This window comes from Biomphalaria glabrata, chromosome 7 (genome assembly GCF_947242115.1).
Source record: "Biomphalaria glabrata chromosome 7, xgBioGlab47.1, whole genome shotgun sequence".
NCBI lineage: Eukaryota > Metazoa > Mollusca > Gastropoda > Planorbidae > Biomphalaria > Biomphalaria glabrata.
In genome coordinates, this window is record NC_074717.1 from 11,574,238 (window position 1) to 11,597,791 (window position 23,554).

General features: G+C 37.1%; 1 protein-coding gene across 1 annotated transcript; it reads right to left on the reverse strand.

Annotated features, from left to right (window-relative positions):
• Positions 1-1,085: 1,085 nt before the first annotated feature.
• Positions 1,086-21,885, reverse strand: LOC106052274 (trypsin-like). The gene is made up of 6 exons (XM_056035568.1): positions 21,727-21,885; positions 12,940-13,108; positions 10,289-10,419; positions 9,837-9,971; positions 8,174-8,328; positions 1,086-1,459 (listed from the first exon to the last, which is right to left on the reverse strand). Exons 1-6 carry the CDS (start codon positions 21,782-21,784, stop codon positions 1,301-1,303), a joined length of 807 nt encoding a protein of 268 aa, XP_055891543.1. The 5' UTR covers positions 21,785-21,885; the 3' UTR covers positions 1,086-1,300.
• Positions 21,886-23,554: the final 1,669 nt, after the last annotated feature.

A 23,554-nucleotide genomic window follows, 5' to 3' on the forward strand; every position in this document is an offset into this window, starting at 1 on the left:
ATAAAAAGTCCATTTAAAAAAAAATGTTCGTGATATTTACATACATATTACATTCTTAGCTTTTATAAACAAACATAAATGTTTTCTTAATTTTAGCAGCTCGTTGACCAGAAAAAATAATTTAATAATTTTTTTAAAAATATTTATACTTGTTGGGAACATTTCTTGTAAATGTTATAAATATATTTGATTTAAGGATACTGAAAACACTAAAAAAAAATGTCTTTCTTTACTAAATATTGTAACGTTATCAACTCCGCCATCTGCCGGTCCCAATCCCGGGTGAGAAAGGAGGAGGGTTTGGCGTGGGGCTAGTGACCCCACCCTGTAAAACCACAATTGCTACAGAAACAGCAAACTTGATATATAGAGAAAACCATACATGTGCCGAGGGCTGCCAACCCCTGATAACGGTGTTGGATCAAACCCAACTGGAAGTCCAATGCCACACCTTCATGGAGGACCTCAGAACTGTGGACACCAGGTGGAATGAGGCTTCAGATCTTGCCAACGACAGATCTTTATGGAGACAGCCTGCTGCCCAATGCGCCGAACCGCGCCGGAGGACTTAGGTCTAGGTAAGTAAGTAGCGTAGTCTTCCTGACATTTACGTTATTGTTTTAGAATTGGTGTATTTTTATGAAAATATCGCTTGCATAATTAACTTTATAAATTGAACGGTTTGCTGTTAGAAAACTAAGAAAACTAAAAGTAGCCGTTGCACCTGAACTTTTCAAGCCGCATCGCATGGTGAAATAATATTTTTCATTTCTCTTCTAGTTTTCAAGATCTGAGTGTGACAGACGGACAGACGAAAATTTTGCACAAACCTAATAGTGGCTTTTTCCCGTTACGGAGGCCACAAAATATTCGCCACACCGTTCCACGAAGGGGGCCGCCATAGCATGGCAGCCGGCTTTGGCGGTTCTCTCAAGGTTATTGTGGCGGTTACATAATAGGAGTAGGAGGTCCTTTTCCATTTGAATGCCACGGTTCGGTCTCGAAAGCTTTATAGTTGATTGCATAATTGGTAGGACCTTTTAGCAGCACTTCTGTTTATAAAACATGTAACACAGGAAATTAGATTGAGTTTAATGGTTTAATCTTACTTTAATAAAGAATTTTTTAGAGCGCCTTCTTTAAACATTTTTTAATGTAAAAAAAAAATGTTCTTTAGAATCTCAGGTTACTTTAAAGTTGTTGACATATTTCGCCTATCAAATTAAATTTATATATTTCGTTAAATTAAAAATATATATCCGATGATGTAAACATTTGTTGTTGATTTTTTTCATTGTTTTCATTTGGCGATTTTGCTCTGGATCCATGGAATGAAAAAGGCAACTTTCATGTAGAAGCCAGTCTGGCTGTTACAACCGAGGTTGCTCGACACAATGCCATGAACAAAGTATTCTTTAGCGGTATACTTTTTACAGACCAGTGGTCCACCAGAGTCACCCTGTTGAAAGAAATGTTAAATACGTATATAAACTGATTTCTGACATAAAAGATTAAAGCATATTAACAAAGTTAGAGGGATATACTTCGAGACAAATAGAACCCACAGTCGCAGCACCATTTAAAATTTTGTTGAATTATTTCATGTAACTGACAAAACAAAAATCAATTAGTTAATTAACTATTGATAATTGATTATTTTATTTCGTATCAAACAAGGGAAAAATCATATTTGACAGATGTGTTGTTTTAAGTTGAATTAGTCTACTTAAGGACGCTTGAGCTTTGGAGTTCGAATTCAGGCCGTACAACTTTTTTTATGTATTTAAAAAGTGATCACGGTAGCATTCATCCTTTTTTAACTGGTCCAGACAAGTGATAGGATCATAGCGTATTGAGACAAGTGATAGGATCATAGCGTATTGAGACAAGTGATAGGATCATAGCGTACTGAGACAAGTGATAGGATCATAGCGAACTGAGACAAGTGATAGGATCATAGCGTATTGAGACAAGTGATAGGATCATAGCGTACTGAGACAAGTGATAGGGTCATAGCGTATTGAGACATGGATAGGATCATAGCGTATTGAGACAAGTGATAGGGTCATAACGTATTGAGACATGGATAGGATCATAGCGTATTGAGACAAGTGATAGGGTCATAGCGTTTTGAGACAAGTGATAGGATCATAGCGTACTGAGACAAGTGATAGGATCATAGCGAACTGAGACAAGTGATAGGATCATAGCGTATTGAGACAAGTGATAGGATCATAGCGTACTGAGACAAGTGATAGGGTCATAGCGTATTGAGACATGGATAGGATCATAGCGTATTGAGACAAGTGATAGGGTCATAACGTATTGAGACAAGTGATAGGATCATAGCGTACTGAGACAAGTGATAGGGTCATAGCGTATTGAGACAAGTGATAGGATCATAGCGTACTGAGACAAGTGATAGGGTCATAGCGTATTGAGACAAGTGATAGGATCATAGCGTATTGAGACAAGTGATAGGATCATAGAGTACTGAGACAAGTGATAGGGTCATAGCGTATTGAGACAAGTGATAGGATCATAGCGTATTGAGACAAGTGATAGGATCATAGCGTATTGAGACAAGTGATAGGATCATAGAGTACTGAGACAAGTGATAGGGTCATAGCGTATTGAGACAAGTGATAGGATCATAGCGTATTGAGACAAGTGATAGGATCATAACGTAGTGAGACAAGTGATAGGATCATAGCGTACTGAGAAAGCTAAAAGCATGAAATAGCGCTAAACAAAAACAATTGGTAAAAAAAAATATTTCTAATTGCACAGATTTATTATTGTTAGTCGACATCAAATACAAATTTAATTAATTGACTTATCCAAGCTAATTGATACATTTTAATAGAAGCTTTATTGAAGTATTTTTTTATTTCGCTTTTTTAAACTGCTTTATATGAAGACTGCAGCCTTTTGGTGAAATAATGAAAATAAAATACAAAAGTTCTCAGAAAGCTATTAGCGGTCCTTAAGTTGTGAGTCTGTCAAAGTGGGTTGTTAGCAAGCGTCTAGGAGGTAAAAGTCACTTGTGTACGAAATATCATGCGGATACGTACAACAGTTTAAGAGATTTCCTGATCAATGAATCAGTGAATTAGACAGGGAGTGGAAAATTTTTGTTTAAAAATTAAGATTGTTAGTCTATATCTATTCCACATCTAATGACATGACTGATCTATACTTATTGATAGAATTACAATTAATTGACACATGAAATACGTCGGACGTAATTATATTTTTTTTTGAAGTAACGTCTGTAATATATAAGATAAAATAAGCTTTTTGTAAAAGTATTTTAAATGTCTTATTTATATTATTATTTTTAACCATTTTCATTTTTGTAAGTTACTGAATTTTGAAACTATTTGAAACTTTCTGATTTATTTCAGTAAATAAATTGTAGATACACAGACCAGACTGTAATCAGCGCTTGTCGTATTGGTTTCTTATACTCAAGTTTTCTTGACACTATAGTCTACCATTTAGTATACGTTACATTCTCCTATTTAGTCTACAATATATGGTCAAAGTGAATATTATTATCATTATTATAGCTTTTATATAGCGCTACTTTCATGCTTATAGCATGCTCAGAGCGCTTTTGGTCTAATCTCATTTGTGGACCAGTGGGGGGGGGGAGGGGGTATCTAGGAGTTGGTTTTCCGTGCTGCCTTTAGGCGCTCAGTAAACACAACTCTGCCCGAGTCGGGTGTCAAACCTCGAGCCCCCTTCTAGGTAGCCAAGCTAAGCCAAGTTCAAGCGCACTTGGCCTCTCGACCACGCTTCCCAGTCAAAGTCTACGGTCTAAGTCTACAGTCAGAGCATACATTCAAAGTCTACGGTCAAAGTCTAAAATGAAAGTCAATGGTGAAAATCTAAGGTCAAAAGTCTATGTTCAAAAGTCTACGGTTATAAGTCTACGGGGATAGGTCTACGGTCAAAGTCTACTCTAAAATCTACGGTACTAGGATTGCTGCATGGTCGTGCGGTATTCACGCTTATTTGTTTCGGTCATTATCCGTCGTCCTTCGGGAGGTTCCGACTAGTAAGTAGATTTTCAACTCTGAAGGAACATACGAAACATGTAAAACATTTTACAAACATTTTTTACACGATTTTTTAGCTTTAAAAATTATTTTGGATGAATGACTACATGACCAAGATAATGGGGCAAGTTTTCTTAGTGATAGTTGAGGGAACAAATTAGCAACTTGAAATGAATTTTCTGAATCATTACTTTAATACCAACAACCAATAGCTCAATAAGTGTCCTCAAAGTCATACAATAAATGATACTACATAGCATATTAGGTAAGTTCTAACACTGCTTGCCAGGCTTTTTTTAATTGTTATATTATAAAAGGCATTTGTGCTGTTTTAATAGTTAAAATATCAAGATGCCTCATTGAGCTAAATTTAGTAAACTCTGTTGCAGTAGGGGCAACTTTACGTATCCTAAGATCCTCGCTATTATCTAAGGAACGTTCGTGCCAAGTTTCCTTAAAATTGGTCGAACGGTTTTGATTTCAATGAAGGACATACATCTACCTTACATTCTACTTAATATATTATAAGCAGAGTTGCCTAGAAGTACGCATCTTGCGTATTTTGTAAGCAAATGGACTCAAAAATACGCGAATACGGTTTATCATCTGAAAATACGCATTTCCCCCTCTAAAGCAGAAAAAAAAATAATTAAAAAAAAACAACAAAAGACAAGTACTTCCTGCTAATCATATATATAGATCAGTGCTTCGATGCCTGGAATGGACTACTCATATGATATATCTAGTATAGTTTTTTTTTTTTCGCGCGCGCTGACGAAGATTCAAATATTTAAGATTTAAATATTTACTAGATCTATATCTAGATCTTACTGATCTAAACAAAGTTGAGTTCCTTTCAATGTGTCAGCTGTGACGTCTTCAAAATAATTGGGAATTAATTGATTGATTAGTTCTAATTCATCTAGACTGCATCTAGAGCAAGAGATATGTCAGGCACCTATAATTAGTTTAATGCCTATACTAGAATGTACGTACATCTAGATTTAGAATTGAGATCTAGATCTAATTGTGTAATCTAAATATAGATCTAGTTTTTTCTAGATTTAGATATAAATATAGATTCTAGATCTAAATCTAATTCTAGTCTACATTCTAGCTCTAGATATGACCAGGTGTGTAATAGACTTAGATTTAGACTACTGGCTAGATGTAGCAATCAATGTAGGCTGTAGGTTTAGATTCCACACTAGTAGAAGAGGTACCTCAAAAACTCAAGGCTCTAGATATATGTAACTAGATCTAGAGTCTAGCTCTAAAAAAATCTACCCAAAAGAAGCAATTTCGTATCAATTATGGAATCTTAAATATGCACATTAAAAAACAATCAACTAATAATGAAGCTGCTTACAGATCTAGATCTAGATTTGGATTAGATTTTTTTTAGGTGAAAATGAGAAGGGCAGAGGTTTTCATAGAAGAAACATTGGTTGCGCTTAATTTCTCTTTTAGCATGATAAAGGGAATCAAACTGATGTTGCATTACTTGCATAATGTATCTTCTGTGGTAACTACTGTTATAGTCACTAGCGACTAATTAGGTTCCATTACTTATGAAGGCCTAAGTTCAAAGAATGAAATCAGGGTAATTTAAGGCAGACTCAATAGCAAAGCTTTTATATATTAGAAACAAGTTCAAAGACTTATTAGGATTATCTGCCTGAAAAACAAATATTTAAAATGTTTGTTATTAGTGATTGTAGAGGATGCCAAACCTTTCATAGCTAACTCTGCAAAAAAGGTCTGGAAGAAGAAAATCGGAGTGTTATAAAATATTTCCAGTTGCTGGATACCTAGTAAAAAAAATTGTCTATAAACAAAATTACTTTTATAAAACTAGATGTCACTGATCCAGCTAAATGTTCTGTTGCCGCTATTATGGGATGTGAAGTACACAAGAAGCATTATGATCATAAGATCATTGCCAACTGACAAGAACGTTATCATCCTAACATATTCTAGAAAAGTCAAAGACAAAGACTAAAAGTGTAAATATTTTGACAAATGTACAAAATGTCTTAGTCTTATATCACTTTATGCTGTGTTAACCTTATGATAGCTTCCCTTTCGTGTATGTTATGTGCTTGAATGATTTAATTTTAGTCTTTTCTGGGTATATTTCTTGATATTTAGGAAAATACGTATTTGCCCCTCAAAATACGCATTTCCAGGTCTGGAAATACGCATTTCCATTTTAGCATGTAGACATTTCTGTATAAGTCTGAATAAGGTCGATTAGCTATTTTTTAGCTCCATTCATAATATTTGTATATTCATACATTTGCTTTACTTCTAACATTATTATTTTGTTTGTTTGGAACAAATGCAACCTAACACAACTACACCAAGCTGCATTAAACTTTAAACAAACATTCTTATCAGAAAAAGACATTAACCAACCAGTTGATGACCTCTGGAATTTCATTAAAAACTATCTTAAAAACATTATAGAAAATCATATACCTACTAGATATATGAGTAACAAAATAAATAAATGCTGGTTTAATAGTAAATTAAAGAAGCTTTGTAAACAGAAGGAAAACCTATATAGAAAATTTAAAGAAACTAAGGCAGAAAGAGTTTATAAAAAGTATATTAAAATTAAACACCTAACCCAAAACGTAAGCAGACAGTGAATACATAAAAATGTAATATCTAAGGATAGCAAAAAAAAAAACAATGGTCATACCTTAAGTCCAAGAAAATGGAAACAAAAAATGTAGCACCATTAAAAGGAGAAAAAAACTTAGCACATAATGATAATGAAACTAAAGCTAACATCCTAAATAATTACTTTCCATCAGCATTCTCAGCTCCAAGAGACAAAGACATATTACTTAATTTGAACTAGGAGATAGGAGATATAAAAGTAAAAGGATCCAAAAACTATTAGCCAACACCAAACCAAATAAAGCTTCTGGACCTGATGGTCTGCTAGATTACTCAAAGAACAAAGCAATGAGCTAGCACCAGTGTTCCAATACTTTTTCAGGCATCTCTTAACCAGGGCAGAAAACCAAGGGACGATAAGCTATTTTTATACCTCCATTCATAATATTTGTATATTCACAAATTCGCTTTACTTCTAACATTATTATTTTGTTTGTTTCTAATACACTATATCAGTTTTAAGTTCTGCGCATGCATAAACTTTGGGTCTTGTCAACCGAAACAAGCTCAGGATGAATGGAATATAAAGTACGTCTAAAGGTCTAAATTAGCCGATAAAAGGGAAAAAAATATGTAAAAATGCTTTTGAAACACAAATATGAAAGTTAATTTGATAAAATAATGAAATGAATGGACTATACCTCCTATTTGTAAGTGTCAAATTAAAAAAAAAAGTCTTTGCAAAGTGTAGTTCTTAAAATTAGATCTATATTTTTTCGGTCTTGTCTTATGTAAACAAGGCTATATGACATATCCATGAAATAGTAATACTTTCATAGAACTGGGCAACTTTTTGTTAATTGTCTTAAGCTTGTCTCAGGGCTACTTTACTTACGTTACTGTTTCAGTTAGTATCCAAGGAAAATCTATGCTAAGATTTATTAAAATTGGTCTAACGGTTTTTATTTCTATTTGGAACATACGTACATACACACACCTTACTTTTTTATTATATACTAGACATATGTTACCCGCGACCCGCGGGTCTTTATTTGCGCATTACTGTCGATATAGTCACTGAGAGTGTTTTGTAAACAATTAAACGAAATAATAATGTAATAAGTAAAGCGAATGTGTCAATGTAAAAATAGTGTGAATGAAGCTATCAAATCAAAATAGCTAATAGGCTTAAATCCATTTTTTTTTCAATTAAAACATTTGCTTGTAGGCCTACATATATTTGATTAAAATTTGAGATGAATAGACTAAATTTTGTATGTATATATATGTGTGTATATATGTGTATGTGTGTGTATATATATATATATATATATATATATATATATACAAGAAAAGTAATTTTTTTTTCCACATTGAAAAAGGGGCCGGTACGCCGTACCGGTGCGTACCGTCACAAAAAAATCACTGTAAATATATATAAATATGTGATTATTGATATATATATAACTTTGAATAATTACACGGCAAACGTCTGAACCACCTCTTCCTTTGGCGCAGAAAATAGATGATGGTAGATTAGGAAGTTTATTCCTAAATAAATCTTGGCATTTATATTCGTTATGAATGAACACCGTTGCATACTTGAGAGTGGAAGGACCTGCATCTTTTTCGGAATCTGGTAAGAAGAACATATAATAAACAAGCAATTTCCTTTATTCTATATCACTCAAAATAATTAATTTCCAATAGTTGATTGACTAATAGAGTTATTTTTTGTTTATTGATTCCTATTTTGTTAGATAAAATAAATAATTGTTTAAAGTATCAACTTGATCGGATAATGCGTGAAGGAGAGATAATGTTAATAATTATTTAATAATAATAATAATAATAATAATCTTTATTATCCGTATGGAAATTTGTCTTACAATTTGTGCATTGCACCAAACAAAAAACAAAAAACATTATAACTTTAAGAAACCAACAATTTTATCCATATCTGTGAATACTGAAGTATTTGTTTCCCTTGCTGATTTTAAACAAAATAATTAATTAGTTAGGCCTACATTAATTAATTGTCTAATTTGTTACTTTTTAAAATTGATTTATGTTTTATTTATGTTAATTAAATAATCGTGCGAAGTTTCAACATAATCGGAGAATGGGTGCGAGAGAACTAAAGTGTACACACTTTTTTATCAGAGTATTGTACTCACTGAGTTGAAAAGATGCGTAGGTGGGTGGCATGGAGAGTATGTGTTATTTATGATGCAACTCTGTAGAGTTTCGAATGAAACGACGAGGTAGTCTGACGAAATTGAAGTGAATAAAAAGGATTGTGGGATAGTTGAATAGTTGAATAGGAAACTAACTTGCGATGTTACACAGTAAGAACGTATTTTTTGTAGTGAGTAAGATTTTGTTTTAATTTTCATTTCATTTTCTTTCCACTATATCCCAATTCAAGTTGAGTTTATGTCTATTTATATAGAAAAGTTAAGGTTTGCTAAAAAAAATAAGTTTATTCAAGCTTCTTTCAACCTAAACATGAATAAATAGATACGAGTTCATAAGTGTTTTTATCCTAGCTCTCTGGTAGAACGACGAAGTCTACGAATAACAACGGTAGGTTATCATTGAAGCCACGGCGAACATGAATATATTCGTACCGTTTGGAGCAAATTAATTGTTGTGGCTGAGTAGTAAAGCACTTGGCTCTCGTAGTGAAAGTATCTTGGTGAAGTCTGAGATTTTGAATTTCGGGATTGGAAAGACAAGCTCCAATTCGATTCTCATTAATTTATTTCATCTAATTCTCTTTGTAAAAATTCTTTTTATTGTGTTGTATTTATTTCAATCGTCTGCAAATAATTTGACTTTTGCTAGTAAACCAATGCAATTAGGTGGGTCGTTTATGTAAATTAGAAAAAGTAAAGAAACTAAAGACTTCCGTGAAGTACACACGAGTTTACTGTTATTGGTGTTAATTTAGAGCCAAAATATTTTAATTTTTCAAGTTGAAATTTCGCACAATTATTCATAGTCAAACAGAAAACATGAATGAGTTAAAAGGTGAACCAATTAGATATTAATTAGTGATTTTGAGGTTCTTTCCTTCAGATATTATTTGTTTTTTTTTAATTACATTTTATATTCTACTTGTTTTACTTGTAGTCCACTTACCTGTAGTAGCTCCCCAGCCCATGACTTTGCAATCTTCGTCTAACAATTTTGTGGTGGCATTTACCAAAGGTATCGGTTTAGTGCAGTCATTAAAAGTAATTGGCGATGCCAGAGTCAGTATGGCAATATCGTTTTCTATAATGTATAAATAATTCAAGTATGCAATGCATAGAACCAATAAACATTAAAGGTATAAAACATAAAAGGAACATAACATTTAAAACATAGAAACAAATCTAAGTTTAAAAGACATATTTTTATAAAACAAAACAAAAACAGACAAAGTATTCTGAATCATTCTATCAGAAAGCATGGTCAAGTATTGCTAAGCTATTCCTCTAATATTGCTAAGCTAATGTTCAAACACTGCTAAAAAATTGCTCAAATAGTGCTCAGATAATGCCCAGACATGGCCTACTTTAAAATAAGGTTGTTGCTACAAAATAAATTACCTGTTGTTATAAAATTGTACATTTCGTGAGGTGTGACCGTTTTAACTAGAAATTTTGTCATCTTTCCTAGATCCGAGGACCCAACATATACATAAAGGTTGGCACTTGGTTCCGCGCTGGAAACTTTCGACCTGAAAAGAGTTTTTGTTTTTTTCATTGAAGTTAGTCACTATTTGTAACATTGTTATCTACTAAAACAAGATTTGAAAAAACAACATAAGTTTATAGCAAAACTGAACAAAAACATGGCAGGTCTTTCGATGCAAAGAAATCAATCCTAATTGGCACATGGAACTTTACAAATATTGTAAACTGACCCAACTTCTGAAAGAAAATGAAACCTCCCGGCTGGACATCCTTGGAATCAGCGAGATGCGATAAACATTATGCGATTGAATAGTCCAAAATGAAAAATATATATATATATTGTTATAAACTTGGTGGTGGCACAGAGAGGGGTAGTGGTGTGTGTGTAGTCAGCCGACGCAAATCGCCCCAGGCCAGCGCTAGACGAGCGGTCAACAGTGACGAGTTACGACGGTCAGCCGAGACGAGTATCAACATGAAGGTTCGAGTAGGATCGTCGACGTGAACAGAGCTCAGGAGCGTCACGAGAGTTGTAGTCATCTGACCACCTAGAAACGTCGAGCGGCGTTCTGTCCGGTTCTAGAAGGCCAGTAGGGACCATATATAAAGAGCGGAGTGTCGCAGTCAAGACAGTCGAGAAAAGGGGCTCAATACAGCAAGGTTCAGAAAGGAGGTTCACGACAAGAGTTCAGAACACGGTCGACTACAGCACAGTTCAGCGGTGTGGTTCTGTACGGAGCATTACGACGGTTCAGTGCGGAGTACTATCAAGTACAGTTGAGACGAACGGCGTCTTGATCTTGGTCTGTGATCGAGTCCGACACAACGAGCCTAGTGTGTGAAGTCAGTCCTGAACTGTTGAACCCAGTGCAAGCCCGGAACGAGACGGAGAGGCCAGTGCAAGAGTTGATACGGCGGAACGGTGTTATCGGAGAGATATTTGTACAGTGTACGTGTTGCCAATTGTACAGTATTGGCTGTTATTTATTCAACTATTAAAGTGTTACGTTACTTTGGAGCCCTGAGTTGTCAAGTTCTTTAAGTTGGTGGTGTAAGGTGCAGTTTGCAGAGAGCCTGGATAGTGAGATTCGTAACAATATTTAGGATTTGATTTGGTTTAGAACATCTGAGTAGAGTCAGCACTTTTTGCTTGGAAACCAGCTCAGCATTTCAATTATTAAAGTTCAAGTTTTAACCTACCAACGTAAAATTACTTTTCTTTTGAGTACATGACCCGACCGAAGAAAGAGAAAATTGATGCAATCCACAGAGACATCCAGTCATGACCTCATCCTACTGATTGGAGAATTAAACGTCCATAACAGTCAATGGATTCGAACACACACTGGGACCATATAGCTCTGCAAAAAAAATCCATAATAATGCCGATCCTAGGATTTCTTTCTGCACATCCAATAGCAAGTCAGTTGGAAGCACGCACAGTATTGATTATTTAAAAAATCACTAAATGGAGATGGATTTATTAGCATTTCCTAGAAATGAGGTCGTCAATGTTGGGCGTGCGGGCACAAAAAAGATTGGATATTAGCTCAGATAACTACCTTGTCTTTGACAAAAGCAAACTCCGATTTAAGCCCTAATCAGAACATGTCACACGCTTGCGTCCGTTTAAAGTCTGCAATATTGCCGAACAGTTCCAACTAAATCTGAAAAACGTCTTCGAGGCTCTTGCAGATATATTGAGCCAACTACAGCGAAAGAGGCTTTCCCAGTTACAGGGCTACTAAAAATAACAAGGCAGCAGATCAGCAGAAATGTCAAAATACGAAGGATACTAAATTGTAGTTTATTTATCTGTGCAGACTAACGTCATATTATCTCTCAAGACTGGCTACAATGAAGTGATAATAAAAAAAACTCCCCCAAAAAAGGAAACCTGGCGAAGAGCAACAATGGATGAGATGTTCAGTACTGTTCCACTATGGCAACTACAACAGCCCCCACCCTTTTCATTTATAAATGCTTATAGAAAAAACGATGATGGTAAAGCTCAAACACATAAAACCCTTTCTCCCCTCCCCATTTCCCCAATTGGTCCAGGTGATAGGATCATTGCGTAGTGAGAAAGCTAAAAGCAAAAGCATGAAATTGTGCTAAACATAAAAAAATTGGTAAATATTTCTAATCGTACAGATTCATTGTTGTTGATCTATTTTTTTTCCAAATTTAATTACAATTACGTAACTGGTCCTAAGTAATAAATACAAGCTTACAAAGAGAGTTTGTGTTAACAGATGTATAGATAGTTAGGAAAGGAAATTCTTTGAATACCACGAAGAAAAAATGTCGTTGGCCAAAGGAATTAAAATCGGATTGACAGGATGATAGCTATTAGACAAAAAGGCGTTGTATTTACCCAACCGTGATGTCTCATGTAGAATAATATTAGCAATATCTTTAAGGAATTGAACTTCACAGAATTTTATTTGATAAATAAAAGTTTAATACTACATAAAGTCCATGTACGTTTTTTCGTCTTATAAACCACAGAGGTTCTTGTATAAATAGTAAGTATGATTAGCGTGACATCTATCAGTACTTACGTTTTGTTAGTGACAACCACACAGTGGGCAGCGGTCATAATATGGGTGTTGTCAATCATAAAGCCCCCGCATCCAATGTTTTGTCCATAATTTTTGATGAAGGCCATCCAAGGGAATTCACATTTATTACCATCCTTGCCATTAATTATACGCGACTCGATATTGACTTCTGGCGGGAAAAAAAAGAAAAAAATTTTAGCATTCGGAACAAAATCAAGTCAATTCTAGTATTTTAGTGATGGTGCTTGTTAAAGGAGTCAAGGTTAATATTTTAGTGATGCTGCTTGTTAAAGGGTTTAATTCTAATATTTTAGGGATGCTGCTTGCTAAAGGAGTCAAGGTTAATATTTTAGTGATGCTGCTTGTTAAAGGACTCTGGGCATCATGTAGTGGTAAGAGTGGGATGAAAGAAATTGAAATGAAATCAATCTATATACAATGATACATATTCTAAAGTTGTTCAAAAGATACCTAAGGCTAGACATCGCTAAGCAAACATTGTTGTTTAAACCACTTGTTATCTAGTAAATCGATGTGAAATTTAAACTACAGTTCTTAGTTATCATCCCATTTATTTTTGTTTCGAATTCTGAATTCATTATCTATAGCTATCTTTTGATCCATATTATAAAAAAGTAAAGTACCCCATTTACACGTGATCTGTATGGCCTATGATGAAAACAATGCCCGCCAACCTCCTCGTGGGTGTCCTCTGGTAACCGGAGTAAGTTCATCCCCTTGCTCTCGGGACGTTTCGTAAAGGGCTGACGTTGCGGAAGACCCAACTTTCCTAAAAGGCTCTCACTGGTGATGTTTGGGGAAATGCTAAGATCTGGCTGACATAGCTCTTGCACGCTCGTCTGGTGTAGAGACTGTGCCTGTCGGGGTCTATAGACTTTGCTGAATTGACCAGCCGCGGTCCTGGAGGCTAGTGAAGGGTCAAGCCATAAAAATCTACGGGCTTTAAACTGGTGATTAATGAAGGACTCCTGTCTCACTCCACTTCCGTGGATTAAACCCTGCCCTCATGAGTGAGTGGCTGAATTAACCGATCTATGATCGTTTTATAGTCCAATGCTAATGTCTGGACTGTTTTCACTTCTCGCTCTAAGGTGCAACCCAAATCTCCTACCCCCCCCCCTGGAGAAACCCATACTTATGTCGAGAATAAATACAAAGAAAACTCTATCTGAGCAGACCCTAACAGGCTCCGCTAGCCAAATAAAGGGCGTATGGCCTGGCAGCGAAAAATGTGCTACTAATCGCCTCGCAACGTTGGTACAAAGGGAGAGCGGGCCACGTTGTGAAAAAAGAGCTACCGTTCTTCCCAACACACAAACCCTGAGAACATCCTTTTCCTCCAAAGCGAACCAAAAAAAAAAACAAGTCTCAGGAAAAATTAATCCCAACATCTCATACTGGGAAAGTAAATGCCCCTCAAGCTAATTTAGCTGGAAGGATTAGGCAACATATTTCCAAATCTGATCCTAAAACTTTTAAAGTCCTTCAATGTAACTTGAAATAACTAATCTGCTCCACAAAGAGTGTGTGGATGTAACCTTACTACAAGAATGTCTGATAGGTTAATAAAGAAGTGTCTCAATACCCGGGTACTCTGTTTTCCGCTGCTCCTGTAGGGACTGCAAGGCCTGGTTACATTGGTGGCTATTTCTCTTGTCGCCAAGAAAGTGCCCACAGACTTAAGTCAGGGGAGGACAGACACTTTGGTGTTAGAAATTTGGAAAAATAATAGACGCATCAAGTGCATCAATGTTTATAATCCACCAAAACAAGAACTGGCTTTAGATGTCAGAGAGACAATAACTGTAGACACTATCATAGCTGGAGATCTAAATGCCTATTCACCTTCCTGGGGCTATGACGGTGATCTGTCTGGTAAAAAAGTCCATGACCTTGTGACAAGTCAAAGCTTGCTGTCAGAGTCACTCAATTTTATCACAGCATTAATTATAATTATTTATTATTTATTTATTTTATTTTAATTATTTCCCATCTTTTGTCCCTATTTCCCTACCAACCCCCACCCTTTTCCTCTTCTCACTAGACTTAGTCCACCACCTTGGCGACAACTAGGCCACGACTTCCTTGTTTATCTCCCCTTGACAGGATCAAAGATTAAACAAACAGTCCCTTACTTTGGTCCTAGGCGCCGGTTGTCCGACTTTCACGTCGAAGCCATCTTGGATGAAACACGCTTCATTATTTCTTCTGGTCCCACCCACGTCTCTCTTTGATCAGGAGATTATTCGTGTCACCACGCCTTTTAGCCCTTCCAAGGTGCAACTTTCGTCGGACTTCACCCACGTGAGAGAATCCTTATCCTTGGCGCCTTTCCTGTATCCGTCCGCCTCTCCCGGACCTTTATAAGGTAGACTAAGTCAAACCAGACCAGCTCAGTTCTCTCTCGCTTGCAATCAGGTCTGGACTATTTCATTTATTCTTACTCTTAGAGAAATACCTGAGGGTAAGCCGAACTTAATCAAAGTTCCACTTAATTACTTTGTGCATATTTCTCACTGGATATCATAGTGTGTATTTTATTATTTCATTTATGTTTAATTAGTGCATTGTGTATTTCTCACTGTCGTAAGTAGCAAACAAAACATTGCATATGTGTATATTTATATATTACATTCACCTATGTCCACAATATTATGGCCACGTTGCTCAATTGATCCTTGACGCAACATTGTATATATTTGTACCTCTTATTTTATTCCCTTAATCTCGGCTGACCGCCTTGATAATTTTACTAGCTCACTAATAGAGATATGAATTATCTCCCCTTTAGTCATTCTACGTTTACGAGAGTTGCGCCCCTTGAACGGACTCTCTCCCCATTCAAGCTCGCTCCTTTGTTTATGAACAACGGCCAGGTGTAAACAAAAGCGTCATGGTCGCTGACCAGCGTCCGTCCCCGGCGTCCCTCTACCCGCTAGAGCGCCACCTCCAGCTGCAGAACCTCAAGCTAGGACACAGCCAGCTGCGACCCAAGCAGGACAACCAGCTAAGTCATAGGACAAAAGTGACATACTCTCTTATTAAGTGCAAAAGTGATGATTAAATATAATATTGATTAGAAATAGATGCAAATCCTTCCCCCTTTTATTCTTCTATATAAACTTTTGTATCTTTCTTTCTTTGCTTGCCTCGTTGCGTGAATGCTCCCAATTTATATGCTGATGGGTCCGTGTGTGACAACTTCAAAATAATCATCCCCTAGGCCATAGACATTAAACAAGCCAAACACACGTCACTCCCTACCACCCGTCACAGACCTGTGCAATTCTACTAACCTTTTGCAAACAAATACTCTCCTTTTACTCGTCTGCATGCTAGACATGGTTTACTATCATGACTAGATCTTTATTTAGTCTCTTCTAGCTTGGAATTTGTCATAACTTATCAACTACTAGGTGATATTGGAAGTGACCAACTTTCAATATTACTGACTGACCTTCTTTAGAAAATCAAAACCAAAATCAAATCCAAAACCACTAAATAGCACCGAAAGTGGAGCTACAGTAAAACTAATTGGGAAGCTTTATTCACCTTGTATACCGTCAAATAATAGCAGCAAGCATGGCTAAAAATTTTATTCCTCGGACTTACCTTTGTAAAAAAAATGTCAAGAACTTTTGGACACCTGTAATCAACTAACTTGTTACGGCTCGGAAAAGGACACACCAACGGTTCCAAAAGTACCCAAACAATCCAACACTCAGACAGTAATATAACAGACTCAGTCTACTAGTCAAAACGTCTGTTAACAGGTAAAAACGAGAATGTTGGACCAAGGTTAGACCTAAGAGATGGCACTAAGGCCTTTAGTCTTCTAAGAAATCTCGAAAATGCTGGGCGTAAGAAAACAGCAACCCCATTATCCTCACCCAGTAGGGTAACTATTTCATTAAAGAAGAAAATTGCCACCTTGAACAAATACTTTGCTAATATCAACAAGGCTGCCAAGAAGTCCCCAATGTCCAAAGCCATTGATAAAGCTGATGAAATTAAAAGACAGAAACGAACCACAGAAAGAAAGTGCTGAGGCAACGATGAACTCCCCCTTCTCGATAGGCGAGCTTAATGCTGCCATAAGGAAATGCCAGCTGAAAAAGGCTCCTGGTCCAGATTGTATCAACCCCGAAATGGTCAAGCATGTAGCGGGGGTGGGGAGGAAGGGCCGTGCTTTTGGCATTTGTAAATAAAAAAAAAAATTTGTAATCACAACAAATTTCCGTAAGGATCAATAAAGCAGTCTTAGTCTTAGTCTTAGTCTTAGTCTTAGTCTTAGTCTTAGTCTTAGTCTTAGTCTTAGTCTTAGTCTTAGAACCTGGGCAGATGGTCACCAACTTGCCACCATTTTTCCTACACCAATAAAGGGAAAATATGCTTACACTGCTGAGGACTAGAAGCTTATGTCACTCACATCTTGTGTGGGAATGATGGCTGAAAAAATGATATATAAGCGTCTGGTTTGGTCCTTGAGAGTGCCCGCCTTATAGCTCCATAACAGGCTGGTTTCAGGGCTGGAATGTCCGCTATAGACCAAGTCAACATTATTATTATTATTATAGCTTTTATATAGCGCTACTTTCATGCTTATAGCATGCTCAGAGCGTTTTGGTCCAATCTCATTTGTGGACCAGTGGGGGGGGGGGGGGGGAGTTCAAGCGCACTTAGCCTCTCGACCACGCTTCCCACTACATCTTCGACCACGCTTCCCACAACATCTTCCTACAGTGCGTAGCAGATAGATTTCAAAAGACCAAAAGCACATACTAAGTCTTCATTGACTTAAAACAGGCATTTGATCAAGTATGGCGGCCTGATTTGCTTCATAAGATAAGAGCTGTGGTAATGCTTGGACGGATATATTACTGGACAAAAGACTTCTTACAAGATAGTATTTTAAGAGCCATAATGTACGGAGAAGTCTCAGGGGAAATGACCCTCGAGCATGGCCTCCTCCAAGGGCTCCGTCCTGTCATCTGTCCTTTTCATGGCCTTTATAAATGATCTACCGGCACAGTTAAAATGCCAAAAGTTGCTATATGCTGATTATATTGTCCTTTGGAAATCCGGAAGGAGCGCAACCTCTATACAAAAAGTGTTGCAAGAAGATTTCCATACGCTCTGCTCATACACACAAAAATGGAGGCTAGAAATAAGCACCTCCAAGACAGTCTATTCTATGTTCACGCTCGGGTCTGGCATTCTCGGGCAACCTTTCCAGCTCTACCTCAACGGAGTGGCTCTCAGCATGGAAAAGCTACCCAAGTACCTTGGTGTAACTTAAGATCGCAAACTAAAAATGTGTGAGCACATCCAGGAAGTTGGAAGAAAATTTGCATTGTGCATCCACGAAGTGGGGAGTCCGAGCAGACATGCTTCGACCATTGCTTTTATGAGCAGTCCAATCACAGATAAACTACAGTCTACTGGTTCAAATCTATAGCTCTAGGACAGCTCTTAAACAACTTGATAAAACACAGTCGCAAACACTAAGATTTGTCTGTGGAACCTTTAGGACAAGCCCAGTAAATGCGGCTGAAATAATGGCTAATGTAGGTCCACTAAACTTTAGGAGGGAAAGGTCAGTACTGACTTGCTTCAAGCAGTATAAAAGGCTGGATGAATACCTCCCAGCTAGAAAACTAGTGGATGGTTAGAAATACAGAAGACGTATTAAGATGCGGTCTTTTATGCATCAAGCCACTAGACTACATGATAAAGCTGGCCTCTCCATCAACCAACAAAACATTCAACGTTTTCATCGCCTTCCTCCTTGGTGTCGCCCAACGACCCCCAGACATATGCTTGAATGCCGATAAGTCTTTCATCTAACGACCTTCAAATTCTAGCACTGGAGACCATTAATACTTTCAAGCCCAGTGCTTTTTTTGCATATACTGATGGGTCGGCATCAATAGATTCTGGAAGAGCAGGCTATGGATCCTACATTGAGTTTCTTGGCTCTAAGTCGGTCAAAAACTTTGAACTATGTGTTAGTGTTTGTAGTTTTAATGCGGAGGCCATGTCAGTCTTTGAAGCCTTAAAAGTCATTTACTCTCAACTCGGTGAGAGACATTTTAAGGCAACACAGATTATTGTGGTCACTGACTCTAAGCCTGTACTATTGGCTTTGCAAAGCTATGGACCATGTCACCCCCCCCCCCATATCAACATTGTCATCATGGTCTCACACAACATAAAGCGAAGCTATGTAATAATGCAGTGGGTACCGAGTCACATAAGTGTGGCTGACAAGACCATTGAAGACTCCTTGGCCCACCAGGGAGGCCAATTTCCACCCACCAAACAGACTGCTAGTCTTCATCATGCTCTGGCTATAATTAAATAAACAGAAATGGAAAAGAGGTTTTAAATCTGGGACAAGTCTCAAAAAGCCCGTAAAGTCTGGGAGCGCATGTGTCGCCCTGACAGCACTTTCTCGAGGTGGAGGCTGTCCAGGCCTAAGCAAGCTATTATAGCACAGTGCAGGACAGACCACTGTCCTGTTGGCTCATATTTCTCACCGCTATGGCCAAATTTCGATTCACGTTTGCCCGCTGCGAGAAAGAACAGGAAACCCTGTCTCATATTCTGTTTGACTGCCCCAGACTTGCTGATCTCCGTCTCGACAGGTATTGGAAACCAAAAATTCTCGACCTGTATGGTTACATCCAGGGCCGCCACTACCCTATTGTGCAATCTATGCATTGAACGCAGGTGGCCGAATGAAGGGGGCGGCCAAATCATTATTACAAAATTACGTTAATTATTTTTTTTATTAATAAAAACATTACTCAAATATTTTAACATGTTATATAAATTTTAATTATTCCTATATACTTTGATAACTATTTTAAAAAAAAGATATTCGTACATAAGAAGCTATTCGGTAAAATTTTAATAAGAAAAAATAGAACGGACCGCGAGGGATTCCCAAGGGTTTTTCCATAGGCACCTACATATTTTTTACCTGGAATTTTCGCGGTTGTCTGTAATTTTTTTTTTTTTTAATGACGCTTAAAGAAGCAGATCAGTCAAAACATTTTTCTACTTCTTAGTATCTACTTACTACATATAAATATTGTTGTTTAGTCAATATCCCGTCCTGTATGTAGATCTAGTACTAACAATTCAATGCTAAAAACATGTCCACTTTTATGTTAAATGGCTGTTATTTAGCGTTGACTATTCTTGCCTCATCATAGATGTAGATCTACATCAAGTTGTAGGCTACTAGCTGTATGGAGCAACAAGCCAACGACCGACCAACAATGAAGGGGGGTGGGCGGAGAAAAGAATGATTTATTTTTATTGTCGCTAGTTATCCGTGTCTAAATATTACCAGATATCTTGAGTAAGAGACGTCGTTTCATCTTTTAATAAGACTTTGTCAAATGTAAACAATTTTTGCGAGAGGCGTATTCAACAATGTGGATTTAACATTTTTGCAAAAAACATTTCAAAACGTCCCCGCTAGTGCAATTCTTCTGGATTATTTTTAAATTTCAGATTGGTCTAATTTCTTTCGACCATTGCACTTCACTAGAGTGACGATTTCTGAGTAAAAAAAAATAATCCGAGACAAAGACTTCTTACTTAGCACGAACATTATCTTAAAAGAGTTCACGCCCGTGACAGACGACCATGCGCTATATATACCTAGAACGTCCCTCGAATACTATTTTACCAGGGCTTCCTCTTTATTATTTGACTTTTTTATTACTAGGATGAATTGTGCGTTCTAAAAGAAAACTCATTAATATTTGCCATTTTTATATTTTTTCTTCTTATTAATGGAAAAAGATGTAAACGCCAGGAGAAAGAATTCCTGAAGCTAATAACATTACATTCACGGCGCGCTTTTGGTACAGTGTCCCGCTCAGTCGTAATTTATTTCTTTTTGTCGAAACAAAAAGGGGGGGGGCGGCATTTTAAATTCCGCACGCAGGCGGTCACAACCATCGCGGCGGCCCAGGTTACATGTATGCACTACGCAAGACAGCAGGGTTTCTGTCCAGGGCTTTTGCAAGAGAGTATTTGAACCTTTAAAGCCCTCACTAAAATGGAATTTAATGATAATGATGATGATGAAGAGCACATAGAGCACATCTGTTGACGGTTAACAATTCTGTCATTAAGCCTGAACAGCCACCAACTACCTATATTTAAACTTGGATTGACTTAGGGCGGTCATAATAATCACAAAATTCAAAAACTAATACTTCACAGAAATTCGACTCCCCAAGTATTTTGCACTTAACCAAGCAGCCACCACGACATATTTATCTATAGTTATATACTTCTAACAGTTCAACTGTCTTTGTACTTAGCATACTTTCACACCTGTCTCTTGATCTAACCTTAATGATGTTCTTTAAATAATAATAATCTTGAAAAGTGAAGACGTTGTGAAAACATTGAGCCCTAGACCGCACTACGTGGAGAGAGATGGTGACCAAGAAAGTCATGGAAAAAACATGGGTCTCGGGTCTGGAAGAAAAGTGTGCCATACGAAAAATAACTGTCTCATCTACCACCAAAGCGAAAACCACCATAGCCAGCGAAACATGTAGACGGGAGTGTCAAATTAGTCACATAAAAAAGTTTATTACGAGATGAGCCATAGTCGTCGTCCGACTGAAAGAAGCCAACAAAAAAGCTTGAAAATTATTTATACTTAAGCTAGGTAAAATATCTTGTCATTACTTTGACTAAATGGTAAAAGAAACAAAAGTTGGAAAAGATACATACCTTTCTGGCTGGCACACAGGCCAACACCTAGCAAACACAAGAACAGTTTTAGCAGCATCTTCTTGAGCTGTTGAGATGTTATTAGAAAAAAACTGTTTTGAATAAATGACAATATTTAACCGAACACTGCACATCAGAACAAAGACTTGAACTTATATAGCTTCGGACAAAGTCACAGTTTTAATTGCCCCGAATGTGGGAAAGAGAAGGAGAGCATTATGGGAAATAAGCAGTCTGTGCTGTTTTTTTTTTATATCGTCCATAAACTGTTTGTATTTATGATGATTAATCAAAAGGATGCGAAAACCTTGAATTATGGCTTCGCTTTGATATAACTACAATATCCACAACAATAATACTTTGTTCTTTAATTCTTTTACCTTTTGTTTTACTTGTAGCCACCTTTAAGTAATTACGGTTTAATAGTGTTACCCAAGTGTCCAGAGGTCATTGGTGTTACTCAAGTGTTCAGATGTCAATTGTGTTTCTCAGTGTTGAGATGTCAATGATGTTTATCAAGTGTTAATATATCACTGGTGTTACTCAACTGTTTAGAGGTCAGTGGTGTTTCTCAAGTGTTCAGATGTCAATTGTGTTTCTCAGTGTTGAGATGTCAATGATGTTTATCAAGTGTTCATATATCACTGGTGTTACTCAACTGTTTAGAGGTCAGTGGTGTTACTCTAGTGTTCAGATGAGGACAATGGTGATACTTATGTGCTCTGAGGTCAATGGTTGTGCTGAAGTGTTTAGAGGTCAATGGTAATATTCAAGTGTTCAGATATCAATGATGTTACTCAAGTGTTCAAATGAGGTCAATGGTGAACAGTGATGTTCACGTGTTTAGTTTTTTTTGTGTGTGTGAGTGTTCAGCGTGTCCTCGGTTTGTCAATGTTCTGGCTAGTCTCTACGCAAGTGTTTTCCAAACTTTTTCATCAACGGAACACTTCGCGTATTCTCAATATTAAGCGGAACACTTCGCGCATTCTCAATATTAAGCGGAACACTTTGCTTATTTTGTTTAGAGAGATTAATTCACTTCGTGGTCGAATAGTTAATTATACTAGTAGTTCGTGGAACACCTATGCAGGCGTTGTGTAACACTAGGGCTCCGCGCAAGGGCGGACTGGGTATCAAAATCGGCCCGGACATTACCATATAAGCCGGCCCACAAATGGCATGTGATATATTTTCGGTGTGGGGGGGGGGGGATTTTTACCCCATTCCGCAATATATAAATATATATATATATATTTATATATATATATATATATATATCATGGGCGTAGCCAGGATTTTTTTCGGGGGGGGGGGGTTCTCCCCGTCCCCCCCCCACGCGAAAAAAAAAATGTTTGTATGTATGTATGTGTGTGCGTGTACAAAATCTTTATTACATTCTGACCCTTCATTCTTTCGGAACAAGTTTATTGTGCTCAGAAAAGGTTCTTCCTGGAGTTAGTGGGAAAACTGTTGACTCCCATCCATTGCTAGCAAGGGGTCTGGGGGAACGCTAGGAGCTCCTCCCAGCGTGGGGCGGAGTCCCGCCACCAAGAGCACTATTTCTGGTATTGAATGCCAACAAAATGCATATTCTGAGGTATCTACAGTGCATTTTCCTGCTATTAAAAAGTTTTATTACAAAAACCTAGTGTGCAATTCTTACTGACTTAGACTCTCCAGCGCCGTTCGGTGCATTTGCCGTCAAGCTGTTTCAACAAAAATCTGTCACTGGTAATGTCTGAAGCCTCTTCCCACCTGCTCTGAGGACCTCCTTAAATGTGTGGCGCCAAGTTGTACTAGGATATCATCCCATTTCTTATTATGCGTA